Raw genomic sequence first — 22818 nt, 5'->3', positions numbered from 1 at the left:
AGCAAGTTTATTGAATATAAAGGCCTCATTTCTTAAATATATTGGGTACTGAGTCAAATTTATAACACTACAAGTTATTCTCCAATAATCAAAGGGAATGAACAGGCAGTTTTCAGGCAAAGAAATCAAAGCTAAGTATAGTCATATGAAAAAAATGTTCTAAATAACTACTGATTAGAGAAATGCAAAATTAAAACAACTCTGAGGTACTACTTCATACCTATCGGGATTAGCTAATATGGCAAAAAAAGAAAATGACAATGTTGGTAGGAATATGGGAAAATTGGGACACTAATACATTGTTGACAGAGTTGTGAACTGTGCCAACCATTCTGGAGAGCAATTTGGATATGCCCAAAGGACCATAAAACTGCATTCCCTTTGATCCAGCAATACCACTACTAGGTCTATATCCCAAAGAGATCAAAAAAGAGGGGAAAGACCCCATATTTACAAAAATATTTATAGAAGCTCTTTTTGTTTTAGCAAATTGGAAATTGAGACGATGCCCATCTATTAGGAAATGGTTGAATAAGTTATGGTATATGATTGTAATTGAATAAATAGTATTGTGCTATAAGAAATGAAGAGCAAGATGATTTAAAAAAAAAAACCTGGAAAGACCTACATGAACTGACGCAAAATGAAGTGAGGAGAATCAGAAGAACATTGTACACAATAACAGCAATATTACATAATGATTAACTTTGAATGGCTTCACTACTTTTAGCAATACAATGATCCAAGACAATTTCAAAGGACTTTTGATGAAAAATGCTATCCACCTCCAGAGAAAGAACTGATGGAGTCTAAATGCAGATAGAAGCATACTATTTTTCACTTTAGTTTTTTTTTGTATTTTTTTTTTTGTTTGTTTCATATGATCTGTCTTCTACAACATGTCCAATATGAGAATATGTTTTACATGATCATACAACTATAACCTAGATCAAATTGCTTATCATCTCAGGGAGTAGAAAATGGAAGGAAAGAATCTGGAACTCAAATTTTTGGAAAATAAATGTTAAAAATTATTATGTGTAATTGGAAAAAATAAAATATATATTAAGAAAAAAATAATTAAAAATGTAAATACCATAATTATAGGATACCTATCCTTCCTAAAACTGCCAGTGAACAAGCTACTCTGCCTTTAATCTTCTGGTCCACTGTTATAAAGCATTATGACAGCAGTATTATTCCTTATGAGCCCTTATTAATCACAAACACTTTCCAACTGTTTTGAAGACATCACTGATATATCTGAACAACACCAAACAGTTAGTTATACTGCCACCAAAATACAATGAGAGAAACTAAATAATGCTACAACCCAGAGATAGTTGTAGAAGCTGAATATTTTCCCAGGGTTTGGTTAAAAAAAAAGAAAGCTAAAAAAGACCATTCTTCTTTCACAAAAGTTTTTATACTGATTTTTTGACAATTTCTCCAAATCCAGGCCTGAGTTGTCTTTCAAAGACATTGTGTAATTATTTTTAGGCAATGGTTTAAGTAATTATACAATTAAAACTATAAAAATCCTATACTCAGCTTCAGTCAAGTATATGCATAATTAAATCTATATTTTCCTTATTAAAATTCCTTTAATCAACTGTAAGAAAAGGGACAATCTAGTAAAAATAAAATAATTTATAAAATTCATAAAAAAATTCAAAGTATTCCACAAGGAGATATGCAAACCTACCACACCACCAGATATTCATACCTTGTGATTCTTGGCAGTATCAGTGTTAGTTTCCTGAGCATCCTGTTCTTGAAATTCGGATGTTTTAAGTTCAATCTTCATGTCATTCTCAGATTCTGAATGTTGCCATGCAGCATTCCATAGCTCTTCAGCAGCAGAACACCAACCCTATGTGAAAAAAAAAAATAATTGCAGGCAGAGTAATACCAACTTAACCAAGAAGAATATCTTGTAAGAAAGTAAAAAAAAAAAAGGCAAAATAGCTGTATACTGTAAGTAAAAAAACAATTTGTAATGATGAGATATGGAAAATCAAGCTTATAATCAGGAAGTTATTTCTCCTTTTTCAGTTGTTTACACTATCCATTACTTCAATCTTCAGAATGTTACATTCAAATTGATTAAAAATTCCCAATTTTGCTAAAAATTACTTCAGAGAAAAATCACCAATTTGACAACTGCCTAGATACAAGTCCATTAACATATCTTGTTACAAATATAATTCATTTCTATTGAGTTTGCTTACAGCTTCAAGCCAGCTAACTGAAATACTTGGAACACACAAAAGTGAAAGCAACTCTTTTCTGTCTCGTGTAATTTTTGTAATTTGACTATCATGATCAGCTATCCCATAAAGGATAAAAAAAAATATGAAGGAGCAATTAAGGAAATTTTTCTGTGACTATATACTAAAAAAGAGAAAATTTTAAAGAAAATTTGGCTTAACTAGCTAGAAACATTTGAGGTAGACAGGAAAAGTGAAAGCAGCAAAAAATGAAGTCACTTCTGTAATTTACAAGTCTAACAAGGGCCTTCTCAATGCAAATAAGCCCACAATGATGAGTATATACTCCCAGCATGACCCTACCACCAATTAAAAAATTTTTAATTTAAAATTTTATTTTGTTAAATATTTCCCAATTACATACAGAAAAAATTAATTCATTTAAAAAAATTCTTTTCTAAAATCTTTCCTTCTCTCCTACCCTCCCTTTGAGGAAGCAAACAATTTGATATCAATTATGTATCAATTATCCAAAACATATTTCAATATTAGCAAAAGAAAATACAAAATAAGACAAAGTAGAAAAAAGTATGCTTCGCTCTGAATTCAGAGTTCATCTGTTCTCTCTCCTAGAAGTGGACAGTATCATGGGTCCTTTGGAATTGTCTTGGATCATTGTCTTGATGAGAATAGCTAAGTTGTTCATAGTTGATCATCTTCAAGATATTCCTCTTACTATATTTAATGTTCTCTGGTTCTGCTCATTTCACTTTGCACGAGTTCACAATAAGTCTTCCTATGTTCTTCTGAAACCATTCTGCTTGTCATTTCTCATAGTACAATAACAATCTATTACAATCACACACTACAATTTGTTCAGCCATTTCCCAATTGATGGATATTCCCTCAATTTCCAATGCAAAAATGTTAAATAAAATACTAGGAAGAAGATTACAGCAATATATGACAAAGATCATACATTATGACCAGATGGGATTTATACTGGGAATGAAGGGCTGGTTCAACATTTGGAAGACTATCAGCATAACTGACCATATCAATAACAAAAAAAACAAAAATCATAATTATTTTGATAAATGCAGGAAAAAGCTCTGAAAAAATACAAACCCATTCCCATTAAAAACTAGAAATTAGAGGAATCATTGGAGCCTTTCTTAAAATGATAGGTATGATCTATCTAAATCACAAGCAAGCATTATTGGTAATGGAGATAAATTTAAAATAAACTTAAAACTTTCCAATAAGATCCAGTAGTGAAACAAGGATGCCCATTGTCACCACTATTATTTAATATTGTACTAGAATTGCTAGCTCTAACAATAAGACATGAAAAAAGATTGAAGGAATAAAAATAGGCAATGCAGGAACAAAACTATCACTCTTTGCAGATATGATAGTATATAGAAAGTGCTAGAGAATAAACTAAATACTAGTTGAATCATTTAATAACTTCAGCAAAGTTTTGGGCTGTAAAATAAACCTACATAAATCATCAGGAATTCTATATATTATCAACAAAGACCAGCAGCAAAAGAAATCCCCTTTAAAATAACTGCAGACAATATAAAATACTTGGAAGTATATCTACCAAGACAAACCCAGGGATAATATGAACACAATTATAATTTTCACACAAATACAGATCTAAACAGCTGGAGATGTTAACTGTCCATAGGTAAACAGGCATGGGTAGGCAGGGCCAGAAGAATCGAAATGATAATTCTAAGTTAATTTACTTATTTAGTGCCATACCAATCACACTACCAAATAATTACTTTATAGAGCTAAAAAAATATATTAATATGGAATAAAAAAATTCATCTGGAAAAACTAATGGTCAAGAAAATTAAGGGAATCAATGAAAAAAGGCTAAGAAGTTCAGATTTTAAAGTATATAACAAAGCAGTAATCATTAAAACAATCTGGTAGTAAGAAATAAGAATGATGGATTAATGGAACAGATTAGATATACAACCCTGAGTAGTAGATAATCAGAATAATCCAGGATTGGGTGATTAAAAAAAAAACCAACCCTTATTTTCTGTAGCAGAAGTGATAGTAGGTATCAGTTCTAAGGCAAGAGAGCGGTAAGGGATAGGCAATTGGGGTTAAATAACTTGTAGAGTTACACAGTGTCTGAGGCCAGATTTAAACCCAGGACCTCCCATTTCCTGGCCTGACTCTCTATCCACTGAGTTATGTAACTGCCCCAATCTAGAGTTTGATAAACCCAAAGATCCAAACTTCAGGGGTAAGAACTCATTATTTCACAAAAATTGTTGGGAAAACTGGAAAGCCTAATGGCAAAAACTATGCATAGACCAACATCTCACACCATATCCCAAGATAAAGTCAAAATGGAAAAATGATTTAGACATAAAGGACGATATAAGTAAATTAGAGCAATAAGGAAAAATGTATCTGTTAGATCTATAGAGAAGGAAAGAGTTTATGGCCAAATAAGGAAGGGGATTACTGGAAGTAAAACATAATTTTGATTATATGAAAATTAAAAAGTTTTGCCCGAACAAAATAATGCAGCCAAAATTTTATAGCAAGTTTCTCTGGTAAAGGTTTAATTTCCCAAATATATAGGGAACTAAGCCAAATTTATATAAATAAGAGCCATTGCCCAATTGATAAATGGTTGAAGAATATGAATAGATACTTTTTATAAGAAATCAAAGCTATTAATAGTCACATGAAAATGCTCTAAGGCACTACTGATTGTAGAAACACAAATTAAAACAACTCTGAGGTACCACCTCACATCTATTAGATTGGATAATGATAAAAGCTGGAGGGGATGTTGAAAAATTGGGGCATTTTGCTGGAGGAGTTGTGAACTAGTCCAACCATTCTGAAAAACAATTTGCCCAAAGGGCTATAAAATTGTGTATACCTTTTGACCCAGTAGTATCACTACTGGGTATATATCTAAAAGAAATTAAAGAAAAAAAGGATATTTGTACAAAAATATTTATGGTAGTTCTTTTTGTGAATTAGAAACCAATTACTAACTTAAAGGTAATTCATTATAAGGTCTTCTGAACTTAAGTTGATTAAGTATATTTGAATCCTAAAATCCATATAACCTTGTGATTAAACTTAAATATCCATCTCTCTGTAGAGATGCTTCTTTTCCTCCTGAAGCTCTAACCTTCTGCAGTGATTCTTTGCATGGCTGACATGGTTTCCTTCCAGCAAGTCCTGATGTAAATAAAAGTGAGGCATCCCCACTTCTCTTCTCTCGGTCAGTCTGAAGAGGCAACCAGTTTTCATCCCACACATCATCACCTATAGACACTGACTCAAGGTATGGCATCTCAACAGGATACTCTAGCTGAAAAGGAATTAAAGAGAAAGAAATAAAACCAATTATGATTTACTGTTCTTTTCAGTTCTTTTTGCTTAGGTCTATACTGCTTAAAAGTCTTACTTAATCATTTTTTTTTTGTTTTGTTGTTTTAACTATAACCAAAAGCTGTGCATAAGCTTTTCCAAGCTGCACTAAGGAATATAGCAGCGTTGTGTGAAACTAACTCTTCTTGATTCTCCTAAATCAGTATTAAGAATTTGGAATCCATGCCTGTGGGGGTTACCATGAGATATTAATTGCTCATTCTTCCCAGCTTTCACTCCCCACCTTTAACACTTTATTAAATTGTTCTGTTTTGAAAAACTCCCTTCTGATTTCATTTTCTGTTTTTAGTTCTGTGAGGTCTGGATAGTTACCTCTTGGTTTTCTTTACAGTCCTCATCTTGGGTTTCTGATGAAACTATGTCAGAACCTAGAAATGGCACCTCAGTTTCAGGCTCCAGGTAGTTCATAGGCTTTTGGTCACCAATGTCTCTCTAATAGACACGAAAGAAAAACAATTTTATATTTTTTCTACACCTGCTCACCACATTGACGATATTTCTTTTAAAAATATATAATCAGATACTAGTTAAACCCATAGAATAGCCCAAACTGGAAAGCTATGGTAGTGGAACAAAAACTGTTTTTCCTTACTTTAATCTCTGCCATCAGCTACAATAAATCAACTTAGGAACTGAGAATCATAAACTGTCGGCTGAATCCCTAAAAAAATCCTAGCAGAGGTAGTCACCATACCCGTTTAATCTGAGACATAGTTTATTGCAAACTAAAACTTTGAAAGAGAAGATAGGGGGCAGTTAGGCAGCTCAGTGGATAGAGAGCCAGGGCTGAAGATCAGAGTCCTGAGTTCAAGTCTAGTCTCAGACACTTTCTAGCTGTGTGACCCTGGGCAAGTCACTTAACCCCTATTGCTTAGCCTTTACCACTCTTCTGCCTTGGAACTGATACTTAGTATTTATTCTAAGAGAGAAGGTAAAAGTTTAAAAAAGAATGAAAAAAAGAAAGGGAAATTGAGATCCAAGAAAGAAGGAATAACTTCTATACTTCATATACTCATTTTATTTGCTGGGTTAGGAGTCACAGATTTAGCCACTGTTAATTTTATATACACATACATACATACACATATACATTTTTAAAAACTTATGTAAAGAAGTTTACAGTCTCATACAATGCATACAAATATACATATACAAACATATGTGCATATATACATCTATAAAATCTTACTATATGTAACTTATATAATAATTCTTATTTAAAAAAAAACGCTGGGGGCAGCTGGGTAGCTCAGTGGATTGAGAGCCAGGCCTAGAGACAAGAGATTCTAGGTTCAAACCCGGCCTCAGACACTTCCTAGCTGTGTGACCCTGGGCAAGTCACTTGACCCCCATTGCCTACCCTTACCACTCTTCTGCCTTGGAGCCAATACACAGTATTGATTCTAAGATAGAAGGTAAGGGTTAAAAAACAAACAAATTAAAAAAACCAAACACTAAAGGAATAAAAAAAAGGTTAAACACTCTCTCTCCTTTCATAGGACAGCCTTATGAGATGACTTTATATTCACAATAATAGAAATGATGTCAACTGTGTGCAGTTTTAAGGCTATTAAAACTGTGAGGCAAAAGAAATAAAGTTCTTCTGCTTCAATAAGCTAAACCAGTGATGGGCAAACTATGGCCCGCAGGTCAGATATGGCTCCCTAAAATGTTTTATCCAGCCATGCGACATTATTCCTAATCTGACGAATATGATGAGTAGGATACAGTACAATGAAACTTCGAAAGAGTTGCCTTAGAAACAGACTGACAGATGAGTATTTCCTTTCCTTTGGCCCCCTCTTTAAAAAGTTTGCCCATCACTGAGCTAAACAATTCAGTTTGCAGAAAATATTAGAGCCTAAAAATTCATTATGATGGAAAATCAAAATTTTTAAATTTAAATCTGCTTTTAGAAAATGTGGAGGTAAAAGTTCATATAAATGTTACAATGGTAAAGTAAAGTTTTTCAAAGCAAGTCATAGCACTATCTAGTCAAAACAGTTCTTTTCTTTTTCTTTCTGCTAATCATTAAAGTTCTCCTAAATGATTATACAGATAATCTATATTATTCACTTAAAAAAGTTCAAAGTTTTAGTTTGCAATAAACTATGTCTCAGATGGAGATGGATGTGATTATTCTCTCCCCTAGGATTCATTTAGAGATTCACCTGACAATTTATGGTTCCTAGTACATAAGTTCAAAAGTTATAAGTATTCTGTTAGTAGAGATGTTTTTATGATACATTCAAAGAGAAAAACAGTCTTGCAATGCTTCAAAAGTATATTTTGGACCACAAAGTTAGATAAACAATGCATGGCCAGCACTGCCCCAATGGGGTTTAAACCAAGGCTCAGGGTTGGTCAGTGATTTCCTTAGTTCATAAAATTATTTAAGCAATTAAGCTGGGACATGGACCTAGGTCTCCTAATTCCCAGTCTAGTATGATTTCTGCTATACCATTCTACTTCAGTAGCAGCCCGATACAAACCCTTCTTATGTGGAATGAGAACGAAACCAGAGAATAAGCTCTAGTTTGTATAGGAGACACTAGAATGACTATAGTAACTATAAAAGAAAAGAGCCCTGGGTGAGAGTTTCCTGAAGGAGATGTGATATGAGCTAAGATCTAAAAGGAAGTATAATACTGGATTGGAAGAAGAGAAGAAATAAGAATTTTGCAAACAAAATGTACAGGCTGTGCAAGAATGCGAATGGCATGGGGGAGACTGTGAAGAGTTTCATGTAGATGAGCTTATGAAATAAGGAACTTATTTTTTGTAAAGCTTCCTACCGGAGGTACCATTTCATTTTCTGGGCTTGTTATTTCTCGATCTTCATTAAAGTAATGCTGCTGGGAAGGAAGATCCAATTCTGTCAAACCAGGTTCTTCAGGCTTTGGACTGCATTTTGTATACAAGGCTAAGGGATTGAGCTCTCTGAAACCCTAAGATTTAAACACAAGACACACATAATTAGCCAAGTGAACAAATTATAGCTAAAGTAGAAAAAGAAATGTAATAGACTTCACATTTTTCAAGCTACAGAATGTAGGCTACTAGAATCTCTTTGTTGATTTGAGGGATTTTTTCAACAACGGCATAATTCCTTAAATTGTAATAGTTTATCTTTTTTGTTTGTTTTTTAATCCTTATCTTCCAACTTAGAATCAATACTGTGTATTGGCTCCAAGGCAGAAGAGTGGTAAGGGTAGGCAATGGGGGTCAAGTGACTTGCCCAGGGTCACACAGCTAGGAAGTGTCTGAGGCCAGATTTGAGCCCAGGATCTCCCGTCTCTAGGCCTGACTCTCAAACCACTGAGCCACCCAGCTGCCCTCCTTAACTGTAATAATTTAAATGTCAACACTAAAATAGGAATTTATATCTTAGAGAGTCAATTTAGTGTAGGAAACAATACATAAGTTTAGGACTATAGGTCACAATATCTGAAGTAGATGGGAAAGGATTAAGCACTTATATAATACCTACACTGTTAAGAGTTTTGCAAATATCATCCTGCTCATCCCTTTAACAATCCTAGGAGACAAGTGCTATTAATATTCACATTTTACAGTTGAGGAAACTGAGGCAAACAGTGGTGAAGTGACCTGCCTAAGGTCACGCAGGTAATTTGAGGCTGGATTTCAGCTCAAGTCTTCCTGATTCCAAGCCCTATACTCCATCTACTGTGCCACCTAAATAACTTAAAGAAAGCAGAAATTCCACTACTACATCTAAGATCAGTTTTTAAAAGTAAATTAATTGGGGCAGCTGGGTAGCTCAGTGGATTGAGAGTCAGGCCTAGAGACAGGAGGTCCTAGGTTCAAACCCAGCCTCAGCCACTTCCCAGCTGTGTGACCCTGGGCAAGTCACTTGACCCCCATTGCCCACCCTTACCACTCTTCCACCTATGAGACAATACACCAAAGTACAAGGGTTTATTAAAATAAAAAAAAAAAGTAAATTAATTCCTGAATTGAGTTCTTTAATTATTTTGCAATATAAAATACAGTCCTACCTTAGATGGGACATTTTCTCGGCAGACAATGGCATGGCCTTCTGCTCTTAGGACATGATGGAAATAGATGTCTTCATTTGAGGATGTGTCACACAGAAAGAGGTTGAGAACTCCATCAACATACTCATCTACTACCCCTACCAATGGCTTCAAGCCACACAGCTTCTGGAACTGTAAAATTGCTTGGGGTGTCCAATGCTCCTGAAATAGAGTCAACCAGTAAGATTAACCTCAGAGGATTTAAGAGTGAGTCCCTGCATGTTTCCTTTTATTTGTCCAGAGCCGGGTAAGAAATCCATGGGCAAAAAAGTTTATAAAAGTGAGCTTCTGCCTCATGACTTTAAATCCATGTCAATTATGCTTTTCCTTCCATAAACAAAAGACAGCACTACTCCTAGTAGTTTGTAAAAGGGCCAATTTAGCTGATAAAATCCGCATGTGATCACAGTAAATTCATCACAATCTAAGAATAATTCAAAAGTAAAAAATGACTTTTACTGTTCTTAAAGTGAAGAACATCACAATGTTAAAATAAGCTATGTACATACACATACCTCTATGGGTCTCACCCAGGCCAGGGAACAAGGGATGGCCTGTGCAGGAAGCTTGATGTAGCAGCACCTATAAAAGAGATTCCAATAATCCATGACCACTTAACATATATTTCTTATTTTTATTTATTTATTTTTAAACCCTTACCTTCCGTCTTAGAATCAATACTCTGTATTGGTTCTAAGACAGAAGAGCAATAAGGGCTAGGCAATGGGAGTTAAGTGACTTGCCCAGAGTCACACAGCTAGGAAATGTTTGAGGCCAAATAGGTCTGAGTCTCAATCCACTGAGATACCCAGTGGCCCCCAACATATATTTTTAAAATGAATTTTTATTGATATTTTCTGTTTCCTACATTACCATAGTACCTCATGTATACTTTTCCCTTCCCCTCCCAAAGAGCTGTCCCATATGATAAACAGTATTTTAAAAAATAAACCACAACTGACTGATAAAAGTTCAAAAAGAGATGGAAAATGTACAAAAACATGTGCAATATGTAACCTATAGACTTTCCATCTCCACAAAGAAGTTGTGGGTGACATCTCATATCACTTCATTCAATTCCTACTTACCCTTTATAATTTTGAATAACATATTTTTAAAAATGTATAGTCTTAGCCCTGTACACTTAGTAAAATTAATCATATCACCTGCCCCAAAAGCAAATCCAATGGTAACTAATAGCCTATTGAATAAAGGAGAATAAGAGATACAAAGGCAAGTGACCAAATAGACACTGCTCGAAATCCAACTATAAAACACAGAAACAATGCTTTATCTAAGTCTGGCCCAGGTAAAGAAATATAGGGTTCTAAAGGTAAAACTAAAAGAGCCCACAGAGGAAGCATTTCCAGCCCTAACTGAACATTCTAAAACCCAAGCTCATCTTATTAGATCTGTTAACTTACTTGAGAAACCTCAGAGAGGACTTCTGAACAGTTCCCAAATTTCCAAAATCTGGGTAAAACACCTCAACTTCCTGTTTCCCAAGAACTCGATGAATTATGACTCGGTACCACCACTTATCCTCAGAAATCCTTACACAACAGAGATGGCCAGGTTGGATAAAAGATTCTGGCATGATATAACGATCAGATACTAGTTGATTAGAATAGCAGCGCCTGCAAAATTCCAAAAAACAGAAAAAGCAATCATGAAAGAAAACCGAAGCAATTTTTATTATTTCTCTCATGAGCAGGAAAGCCTAAGCAAACAATGAAGGAAGGTATCCTATATTTTCTCCAAGCTGTTTTTCTTAGAGACAGAGATGAGACCTACAATTTCATTGGTACAATAAGCTCCTTCTGGCAATGCTGGGCACCTTTTCTGGAAGTCATAACTTAAGAGATCTGGAGTTGCCCAGAACACTAAAAGGTTAAGTGACTTGCCCTGGGTCAAAGAGCTACTGAGGTATCAGAGGTAAGACTCAAACACAGTTCTTCCTGGTTTTAAGACCAACTCTATCCACCACATCAGAGTACCCCTTTTATTTTATTAATCCTAATTTTCTTCCACTACTCAAATAAATCTCTTCATTCCTTCTTCAGAATTCTCTCCCCTAATTAAAAAAACATACCAGAAACTTTTTTTTTAACTCAAGTCTGTGATTTCAGAGAGGCAATATGACATGGAGATAGAGATGGAGATGGAGATGGAGAGCTGGTCTTTAAACCAGAAGGATCTTGGTTCAAGTTCCACCTTTCTCCTGACCTTGCTCTGGGACTCTGGACAAATTACTTAACTTCTTTGAGTCTAACACAATTCTTCAAGAATATAAGGTACCCAAGGAGTGAGGACTAATATGCTTTGGTAAAGAGAATTTCTTACTGAAGCCTCTACATTGACAGAAATAAAGCCGTAATGATAAATACTATAATGCAATTTGTAATGAGTATCACAGGCAGAAGATTCATTCAATATGAATTTATTAAATGCCTACTTTATTCACAAGCATTGTGAGAATATTTTTTAAAACATGACATATAATAAAAAATGAACAACATAGCGTCCTTGAGATATTTTCATGCAGAGGATAAAATTTAAAAAAATTTTAATGGGGAGAAGCATGAAAAAAGCATCTGGAGAAAAAGATTATCATCATGCCGTGCTTTACCTTAGTTAGACCAAGCCGAATATGCTTAATTCTGGTTTCCAAATTTTAGAAGAGACACTAAGAAATCGTAATGTGTATAGAAGATGATCCGAATGGTAAAGAGATTCAATACACTACATAAAAGGATCAGATGAATGAAACAGATGTTTAACCTGGAAAAGACTAACATGATATCAATCTCCAAAGAGATAATGAGTTCTTGTGTTGAAGAGAGGTGAGAGTTACTTGTTTAACGCCAGAGAGTGAAGTTAAGACCAATAAGAAGACATTACATGAAGATATTTTGGCTCAATGAACTTCATAATACTAGAGTTGGCCCAAAATGGAACGGGATACACCAAAAAGGTAATGATTTTCTATTCCTGAATGTGTTATTCAGTAAGATAGATAATGCTACTATTTTTTGACTTTAAGAACATAGAACAAAGGAAGGGAACAAGAGTTTATGAACACTTGTAACATGCTAAACACATACAAATATCTCATTTGACCTTCACAACAATCCCATGAGTTAGGTGCTATTATGATTTCTGACATCTGAGGAAACTGAGGCAAACAGAGTAACTTACCCAAGGTCATTCAGCCAATAAGTGTCTTAAGTTGAATTTGAATTCAGATCTTCCTGATTTCCAGACTCCATCCAATGTGCAGCACTTCACTGCCTCATATGGCATCTACTGTATGTAGATTATTATCAGATATGAAGATAATCTCAAACAATATAGTAGGGGCAACTAGGTAGCACGGTGGATAGAGCACCAGGCAAAGAGTTAAGAGGTCCTGGGTTCAAATCTGGCCTCAGACACTTCCTAGCTGTGTGACCCTGGGCAAGTTATTTAGTCCCCATTACCTGGACCACGCTGTTCTGATGCCTTAGAATCAATATTTTGTATCAATTCTAAGAGAGATTAAGAGTTTAAAAAAAAACCACAACACCAACAAAAACAATATGATATAAATCACAGCAACCCTACATGGACAAAACAGCAATATTCTTCAGTGGGATTTAATTTAAAAAAGATTTGGATGCAAGACAAATAATTTTATGTGGAAAAAAAATTCAGGCAAGCAACCTGTTCCTTACCTCATTTCAATCATCATATCCTCAAGTAATTCTGATGAATCTCTGCTATAGATTCGGATGTAAAACTGACTGGGGGAAATGATATACTCTACAAAGACCCCTACGAGGGTGCTGCTATCTAACGGCGGAAGGCTGCAAAGTTTCCTGTTCTGCACAGCATCTGGTGGGATCTCATATCCTGACATCTCCAAGTTGAGCTGTGATTGTTTCATTCCCATATGCTGCAAGAAAAAGAGAAGAAAAAATGGGATACAAGGAAACTATTACAAGCCTAAAAGTATAATGCTAAATGCTGTGATGCAATCATGAGCCAAGCAAGGCACTGGATACAAGGCACTTCTCATAGTAACTGCCTGCCATTAAATCCTCCTCCAGCCCTACAATGGCTGAACTCTTAGTGATGGATGGACACTGTCAAGAGTGTCCCACAGCACAACCTCTTGTTTGGTCATACCACATTCTCTGTTTTCTTCCTTCTTCCTCCAACCCTCCAACCCTCCCACTCCTCACCAAGTACTACCTACTCAAAAGCCACAACACAATTTCCATATTTTTCCAAGTTTTAGATCCCTCTGAGAGGAAAAAGTTTCAAAGGGTTGATGGGGAACAAAGTCTTCCAATATTGAGTGATTGGAATATGCTGGATAATGAGAAGGAGGGAGTCAAAAAGAAGAGGCAGAAGTGAAGTAATGAAAAAAAGAAAGAGAGCAGCAGTCCTTTAGACTTAGGGGTGAATGTTGCAGTTTATTATGGAGGCCTGCTGCCAGCAAAGCCAAAAATAGTTATTTAGGGTACCCTAATGCTTCCCAAAATATCCCAGAATTTCTGCCACAAATTTTGACAAACAACAGTGGTTGAATCAGACCCAAAATTGTAAGAAAGCTGTCAAGTCCTCCTCAACCATATCAAAAAACCAAAAAATGATGAAAACAGTCAACAACAACAAATGACAGATGGCAGGTGGTCCATTTAGTGGCTTCAGACCAACAAAATATAAGATTCAGATAGAAAAGTTACCTTTGGAAACATATCTTTGATATTTTAATTTAAGTCAACATCCATATTACTTCTACAGGTCTAAAAGTTAAAATTATTCAATTCCACTCACCAGAGGCACAGGCTTTGTGACCAGGTTAAATTTCTTACAGACCTTTTCTTCTATATCTCTATGCTTTTCCACTGAACAATTCCAGGCAGTATCCTTAATATCCAGAGATGACAAGGAATTCCTCGGGGGACTGGAGATAATGGCTTTGCCTTCTATTTTCTTATCTAATTGGGCCAAACATTCATTATTGAAAGGTAGAAGAGCCATGTTAAATAGCAGAAATCAGAATGTCTTATGCACCTGAGATGGCACTACATGGTTTTGATTGGTAATTTGTTCATTTCATTTCAACTCAGGTGATTGCTTTTATAAAATAGGCTAACTTCCCATAGTCACAGTCTTATATTATCTCAATACTAATGACCAAATTCTTCTCAGGACATTCTCCAACTAATCTCACATAGTAAGATGCTTATGACAAAGGGCAGTAAAATCCTAAAAAGAACAATTTTAAGCTGCCAGCAGGTATAGAACTGAATAGATAAAATCTATCATGACAAATAATATAAAACAATTAACAAATATTGTTGAAATTTCCACGTCTTGGCAAATGTTCCATAGTAACTATAGCACTTTGCTAATATGGCAAAAATGACTTTAAAATAAATCATTTAATACAATAAATGCTTTCTCCGATTCACGCCCACACAGTAATCTTTTTCTAACAAAAGTGACTGGTTGTGTATTGTTTGCATCTCAGAGAAAAGTAGAAGAGCTGAGGTGTAACTGAGTTATTTATGTCCTTAGACTAAATAGCAATTAACCATTAATTCTCTTCATCTCTTTTAAAAACAAAACAAACAAAAAAAACTTACCTTCTGTCTTAGAAGCAATACTATGCACTAAGCCTAAGGCGGAAGAGTAGTAAGGGCTAGGTAACTGGGGTTAAGTGAATTACCCAGGGTTGCACAGCTAGGAAGTATCTGAGGCTAAATGTGAACCCAGGTCCTCTGACTCCAGGCCTGGCTCTCTTCCACTGTGTTACCTATCTGTCCCTAATTCTTTTCATCTCCTTACACCCTTAATATCAGAAATGTTTTATACCCCTCAAATCCTACCTAAAAAAAACCCATCACCATACAAAAGCTTAAGAGTAATAAAGAAGTTTTATTCTTTAAAAATATATATAAAAGCAAAATTGAAGTGTCTGTGGAATTAGCTATAAGTAAGATTTTATCAGTAGAATACATTTCTTAAGGCTAATTTTGGTGTTTAGTTTTCTTGAAGTCAAGGTTCAAGTCTTGGCTCCACTATTGGAGTAAATCATTTCAACTAAGTATCAATTCCCTCATCAGTTTAAAAAAAAGGGGGGGGGCAAATTATTTAAATGATTTCTCTCTCTCTCAAGTTCCTTCTGATATTTAGGGTTTTTAACCACCTTGAATCAAAGAGTTCTCCCAAGGCTACAAATTCAAGCACTGCAAATCAATAAAAGAAAAAAAAACTTAAAACAACTTGTTTTATTGCTGTTGTATGTGGATATTTGCTTAAGAATTTCCATAAGGGGGGGGCAGCTGGGTGGTTCAGTGGATTGGGAGCCAGGCCCAGAGACTGGAGGTCCCAGGTTCAAATCTGGCCTCAGACACTTCCTAGCTGTGTGACCCTGGGCAAGTCACTTAACCCCCCCTGCCTAGCCCTTACTACTCTTCTGCCTTGGAACCAAAACACAGTATTGATTCCAAGACAGAAGGTAAGGGTTTAAAAAAAAAAAAAAAGAATTTCCATAACGAAGTTAAATGGCATGAGTTACAAGTCTAAGTGCATAGCACTAGCCTAGCCATTATAGACGACACCACTAGCACATAGCCATTTATTTATTTTTCTTAAAAGCATTATGTGCTTTTAGAGAGAGGCTGAAAAATATCATCTGAAGTATATATAAAATGTGAAGCATGAATGACTACAAGTGCAGGATGTTGATTTATTTTTGCTTAATTCTATTTCTTTAATACCAGAGGCTTCTTCTGGGAAGGTGCCATTAGGAAGTAACTGATTTTTTAAAAAAAGCAACTAAAAGACTTTTTTATAAGTACATATCAGATAGCTTAGCTAGTTAGGGAGGAGAAAAGGGATATAATAAGAACTTAAAATGCTGCAAAAGTGAAAAATGGTGGGGGCAGCTGGGTAGCTCAGTGGAGTGAGAGTCAGGCCTAGAGACAGGAGGTCCTAGGTTCAAATCCGGCCTCAGACACTTCCCAGCTGTGTGACCCTGGGCAAGTCACCTAACCCCCATTGCCCACCCTTACCACTCTTCCACCTATGAGACAATACACCGAAGTACAAGGGTTAAAAAAAAAAAGTGAAAAATGGCAATAAAAATTCAGAAGTAAAAATCAATGCCAAAGAAAAAGGCAAATTTAACTATCCTACATCAAGATTAGAGTTTTCTCTCTCACCATAATGAATACACCAATTCCTGTTAGTAAATTATAATTAGAGGTCACTCATAGTAAAATATGTCATCAACTCAGTCTTCTATTTGAAAAATAAGTTGTTACTGAATTGGCAAGCACTTAACAGATTTTCAGAGATCATGTCACACAAACATAGGCCCTACTTTTAACAAAGGTATTAAAACTCAAGTAATAACAACCAATGTGTATCTGAGACAATAAAAGAATAGTTAACATATTTAATCATCTCAAACAACACACCAATATAAAACTCTATTCTTTACTCTCTAGCCATAGTCATTATTTGGCCACATAACCTAACCATGCATAATAATCATATATTATGGTATTAAGCAATTCCAAGATGAACTAGCAACTCTCTCAATTTTATTCTTATTTTGTGTTCTAATATATAAACGGTATCATTTGAAATTGCTCTAAGCCCAAAACTCATCTATGTATGTATATAATGTTGTGTATTAAGTTGAACTTGTGTGTTTGTGTCAGTTCAACCCCCACTTGAAAAGAGATTAATAAAACCAATCTTTACTGATTGAAAAAGGAGTTCTTCATTTTTGCCAGGTTATCTCTTTGTGTCTTTCCTCTGCTTAACATAAAAACAGTATTGGAAAAAAAAAAAAAGCTCAAAATGTACTGCCTTGGCTTGGAGAAATAGTCATGAAGAAAGACTAAAATAATAATGGTAGAACTTTAAAAAAGACTGTTATACAAAATCCACTTTGCCCCCAAAGAAGTTAACTCAATTCAAGATTCACTCAAAATAAGCATGAATGTCCAGACGTTATCTGTGTTATATATTCTTATGATATATCCTGGTAATCCTATCACAGATCACATGGGCTACTTTGGCCACCTTTAAATAATGAATTTCAACTCACCTGCTGTCAAATTCTTCATTTCTGCATCAAATACCAACAAGTCTTGTTCCCCTTCCCTGAACTCAACATGGAGAATGTCACTAAGAGATCCAACAAGCTCTGCCACATTTAAAAATCCCAATCTCTTAGGTGAAAGTGGCTCTTTAAAAACTGCCTGCCATCAAAAAAATTTAAATTAAAATGAAGGGCAGAAGGAAACTGACACAATCAATCAATAAGCACTTGTATTAAACCAGACACTATGTTAAGTGCTGATAAACAATGGAGACAGTCCTTACTCTCAAAAGAGCATAAATTTTAATGGAGACAATAAACATTTGTCTCACACAGAACAAAAACAAGGGACCCTGTAAGGCAGAAGTAAAAAGGAAGCAATTTTAGGTATGAGAAATAGCCAAAAAAAGGGCATGGAAGTGGGAGATGGAAAGTCATGTTTAAGGAAAAGAAAGAAGGCAAGTTAGGATAGATCAGAGTGAGAGAGGAAAATGGTGCAGTATTATTGTTAAGATGGGTAGAGGGGCAGCTGGGTAGCTCAGTGGATTGAGAGCCAGGCCTAGAGACGGGAGGTCCTGGGTTCAAATCCGGCCTCAGACACTTCCCAGCTGTGTGACCCTGGGCAAGTCACTTGACCCCCATTGCCCACCCTTACCACTCTTCCACCTAGGAGCCAATACACAAGAAGTTATGGGTTTAAAAAAAAAAAGGATGGGTAGATTGTGATGGTATTTAAAAACTATTAAGAGGAAGCAGCTAAGTGGCTCAGTGGATTGAAAGACAGGTCCAAAGATGCAATGTCCTAAGTCACTTAACCCTTATTGGCTAGCCCTTACTACTCTTTAGTAAGAATTAGAATCAATTGATTCTAAGACAAAAAGGTCTTTATTTTAAAATATTTATTTAAAGATAGATAAATAAAAGTTGTTATTCAGAGAAGTTTATATTTCTTTCTAGAGGCAACAGGAAGCCACTAGCGTTAACTGAGTAAAGGAGTCAGTCAGATCTAACCTTAGAGAAAACCTTTTTAGCTACAATGTGGAGGTTGAAGTCAGGGAGAGACATGGGACAAGGAGATAGAATACTATTAGTACAAGTTAGGCCAGAACTGATGAGAACTTGAACCAAGGTGGTCATGTTGTGGAGGTAGAAACAATAAGAAATGGCAAAACTGACTGGATGTGTGGGGTGACAGAATGAGGGGTCAAAGCTGTGGGCCTGGTCAGTTAGAAAAAAAGTGGTATATTTTAGAGAAATAGGGAATTAAATTTGGAGTAAAAAATGAGTTCACTTTTTGACATATTGAGTTTGAGACAGCAAATCTGGTTTAAAACAATAATAATAATAACTATCACATATAGCAGTTTAAAGTTTAGGAAGTACTTTACAAATATTATTTCATTTTATTCTCACAACTCTGAAATGTGTTATTACTATCTCCATTTTAAGATGAGAGAACTGAGGCAGAGGGTAAAATGATTGGTCCAGGACCCCAGAGTGCCTGAGGTTAATTTTGAAATCAGGTCTAGTGCTGGCACTATGAGCATGCTGGGGAGACTTGAAATTGGATTCATTAATGGGAAGTATCAATTCAGAAATGATAACATCCCTATTCTCTCACTGATCTTTAATCTCTTGATCTACTGTCTTCTTTACTTCCTACAAACATGCCAATGTTTCCCCATCCTCAAAAAAATGCTCTTTTGTTCTAGCCATCTTCACTGCTTACTATCCCATATCTCTTATCCTTTTTATAACTAAGTTCACTGAGCAGGCCATCTATAATCAATACTTCTACTACCTTTCCTTCTATTCTCTTTACCCATCTGGCTTCTGACCTCATTCAACCAAAACTGTTCTCCAAAGTTAGCAATAATCTCTTAACGGCCGAATCTAATGGCCTTTTCTTAGTTCTCATCCTTCTTGACTTCTCTGCAGCCTTTAGCACTGTTAAAAGTGTCATCTTGAAATTGTCTTCTTTCTAGATTTCCATGATGCTATTTTTTTCCCTGGTTTTCCTATTTGATTCCTTCTCAGTCTTTTGCTGGATTTTTGTCCAGGGCACACCCACTAACAGTGGTTATCAGTCAGGGCTTTCTCCTGGACCCTTTCACTTGGCAATCTCCTCAACTCTAATCTTAAATCTACTAATCCTGTTCTAACCTCTTCCTGACCTCATCCTACATCTCCAACTGCCTACTGGAGATTGAAAAATGGATATCTTGCAGATGTCTTATATTCAATATGCCCCAAATTGAATTCATTATCTTTCCCTCTACATCCTCCCCTCTTCCTAACTTCTCTTTACTAGTGAAAGTACCACACATTCTTCTGAGTCACTCAGGTTCACAAACTACATGTCATTCTTGACCTCTCACCCTCTCTTCCATATACAATCTGCTGCCAAGTCCTATTGATTTAACCCCTTTAACTTTCTCCATTGATGATCTGCATGTTATCCTGTATATATGTAGTTTCTACATAGTTGTTTACATGCTATTGCTTCCATTAGACTGTGAACTCTCTAGAACAGTGATGAGCAAACTTTTTAAAGAGGGGGCCAAAGGAAAGGAAATGCTCATCTGTCAGTCTGTTTCTAATGTGACTCTTTCAAAGTTTCATTGTATTGTGTCCCACTCACTGTATTTGTCAGATTATGGCCAGATAGAACATTTCAGGGGGCCCCTCTCCTGCCCCCCCCCGGCCCCCTGGCCATAGTTTGCCCATCACTGCTCTAGAAGCAGGGGCTGTCTTAATCTTTTTTTGTACCCTACTGCTTAGTACAATTCCTGGATAAAATATGCTCAATAAATGTTTCTCAGATGACTGATGGGAGAGGCCTGGGTATGTCTGAACTCAGAAAGAAAGGAAACAGTAGAGAGGGAAGTTCAGGAAGAAGTTGAATCAGAAAGATTTAAATTTCAAAGTGTTGGAAAAGATGGGAAGGGATGGAATCAACAGTATACATAGAGAGAGGTTGGCTTTGGCAAGGAGAAGAGCTACCTCATTGTCAGAAACACAGGCAACAAAGCAAAGAAACTGAAGATGAAAAACATGAATTTCTAGCACTCTATCAGCAGGGTTGTTTGGTTTTTCCAGATCTATTATCAAGGAGGCAGATAATTGGTGGGGGAGGAGGGAGAGATCTGGATATGGGCAAAAAATGGGATTAGGAAGGATGAGGCATTGAGAGATATGGAGTGTTAGAAGATTATGAGCAGAGATAGAATGTCAGAATTTTTGATTAAGAAACCTAAAAAATATGACACCAGATATTTCTGGGCAAATCTCATAGAGACTAAGCAAAAAATGCTAAAGTGTTTTAGTGAATGACTCAGTCCCACTTAAATCAAATTAATGACCAAAAAACTTATACTGCCTCAACAGATGACACACTAATCTCAAGCTCTTTTTGTAGCCGTGATTAGTTCAAAATGATATAGAATTATTAAGTAGCATTATGTATAGCAAGTCTGAGGTTTGTACACAACAATGTCAATGAAAAGGGAGAAAAAAGCAAAGTTCAACAAAACTATCATAAAATCTTATGTTAGTATATATCTTTTATTAGACAACATGGGACATTATTTTCTACCATATCCAATATAAAGAACCAATATTTATCAATTGTCATAAAGCAATCTACTGAAATCAAATATAACATATATCAAAGAGTTACATGTAAAGTCAACAACCTCAAAACCAACATTTATATTGCTCCAGTTGGGTTTTATTTTATTCCTTTTTGAAAATATATACTCTAGTAAGATTTCTTCTTAATCCTTATTACCTTCTGCATTACAATCAAGATTGTGTATTGATTCAAATGCAGAAGAGCTGTAAGCTAGCCAATGAGAGTTAAATGACTTGCACAGGGTTACATAGCTAGTAAGTGAGACCACATTTGACCCCAGGACCTCCTATCTCTGGACCTGGCTCTCAATTCACTGAGCTACCTAGCTGTCCTGTCTTGCATGATCTTAACAATTAGTAGTTTTAAAAATTATCTTCCAGTAATACATCTGAATATTAATGTTCTCACATATTTTTCTTTCTGAAAAGAAAATATTAAAAATGGAGAAATAAGCCAGTAATAGGGAATGGGTTATATGAAATGAATTATATGAAAACTTATATACTCAAAAATTGTCATGAAGTATTTTAAGTGAATTAATTCACCTAATCTTTGTAAAAATCCTAGGGAAGTAGATATTACAAATATTATTTCCTTTTTACAAAAAGTGAAATTGAGGTTTGGAGGCATTAAATGACTTGCCTAAAGTCACACTGCTAGCAAGGAATATAGATAAAACTTGAACTCAAGTCTTCTGAGTCAAAAGGTTCAAAGCTCTTTCCACTATATTATACTGCTTTAATGACATAATTAAACAACCATTAGAAAATAAAGGCAAACTGGATGAGCAATAGAAAAGTAGAACAATTTCTAACTCTTCCTAGGAGGAGAAATTTTAAGAAGTTCTAATTGGTGAAAGAGAAAATAAAATCCTTACCTCAAACTCTCCAAGAAGCTTAGAAATAAGCAATCCTTTTGGAAATTTGGATGCAACCTACAGAAGAGAAAATTTCAGACTGATTTAACCACATATTTAGAACTTTGGCTGGCAATAGTTAAATATACTCAACTATTCCTAAACTAGATTAGCACCCCCAGAGGATTGAAGTTTCAGAAAACTGAATCTTTTCAGCTTTTGTTTAACCCATGCTTAACCTATGGGAGCTAGATACAGAATATTTTAAGACAAAAGGACAGATAACATATGTGTGTGTGTGTGTGTATAAATATTTTTCTATAAAATTATCTAAAATTAATTTACTAATATGTTGAACATGCTGAATTCAATCTTGAACCCAGGAGTGAAGCGATTTGGTGATAGAAACAATGTCAAGGAAGCAACACAAGAGAATGGAAAATAAATGGATTTCATCCCATATCTTCTAGAACATCTCTGTTTCCACTGCGATTTGGTTGGTTCCCACC

At 35.4% G+C, this 22818-nt stretch overlaps 1 protein-coding gene across 1 annotated transcript in view; it reads right to left on the bottom strand.

Annotated features, from left to right (window-relative positions):
* The window catches only part of TDRD5 (tudor domain containing 5), a 48238-nt gene that overhangs the window by 11779 nt on the left and 13641 nt on the right, over positions 1–22818 (bottom strand). The window contains exons 5-15 of the mRNA XM_044673270.1: positions 22331–22387; positions 17826–17979; positions 14534–14697; positions 13426–13646; positions 11137–11349; positions 10228–10294; positions 9674–9874; positions 8450–8602; positions 5967–6086; positions 5392–5574; positions 1727–1873 (exon numbers count right to left, since the gene is read on the bottom strand). Of these exons, the coding sequence (XP_044529205.1) occupies positions 1727–1873; positions 5392–5574; positions 5967–6086; positions 8450–8602; positions 9674–9874; positions 10228–10294; positions 11137–11349; positions 13426–13646; positions 14534–14697; positions 17826–17979; positions 22331–22387 (1680 nt within the window). The remainder of the gene's footprint in view (positions 1–1726; positions 1874–5391; positions 5575–5966; positions 6087–8449; positions 8603–9673; positions 9875–10227; positions 10295–11136; positions 11350–13425; positions 13647–14533; positions 14698–17825; positions 17980–22330; positions 22388–22818) is intronic.

Source organism: Gracilinanus agilis, chromosome 4 (genome assembly GCF_016433145.1).
Source record: "Gracilinanus agilis isolate LMUSP501 chromosome 4, AgileGrace, whole genome shotgun sequence".
NCBI classification, from domain to species: Eukaryota; Metazoa; Chordata; class Mammalia; order Didelphimorphia; family Didelphidae; genus Gracilinanus; species Gracilinanus agilis.
This window is presented reverse-complemented; position numbering and strand designations above follow the sequence as displayed.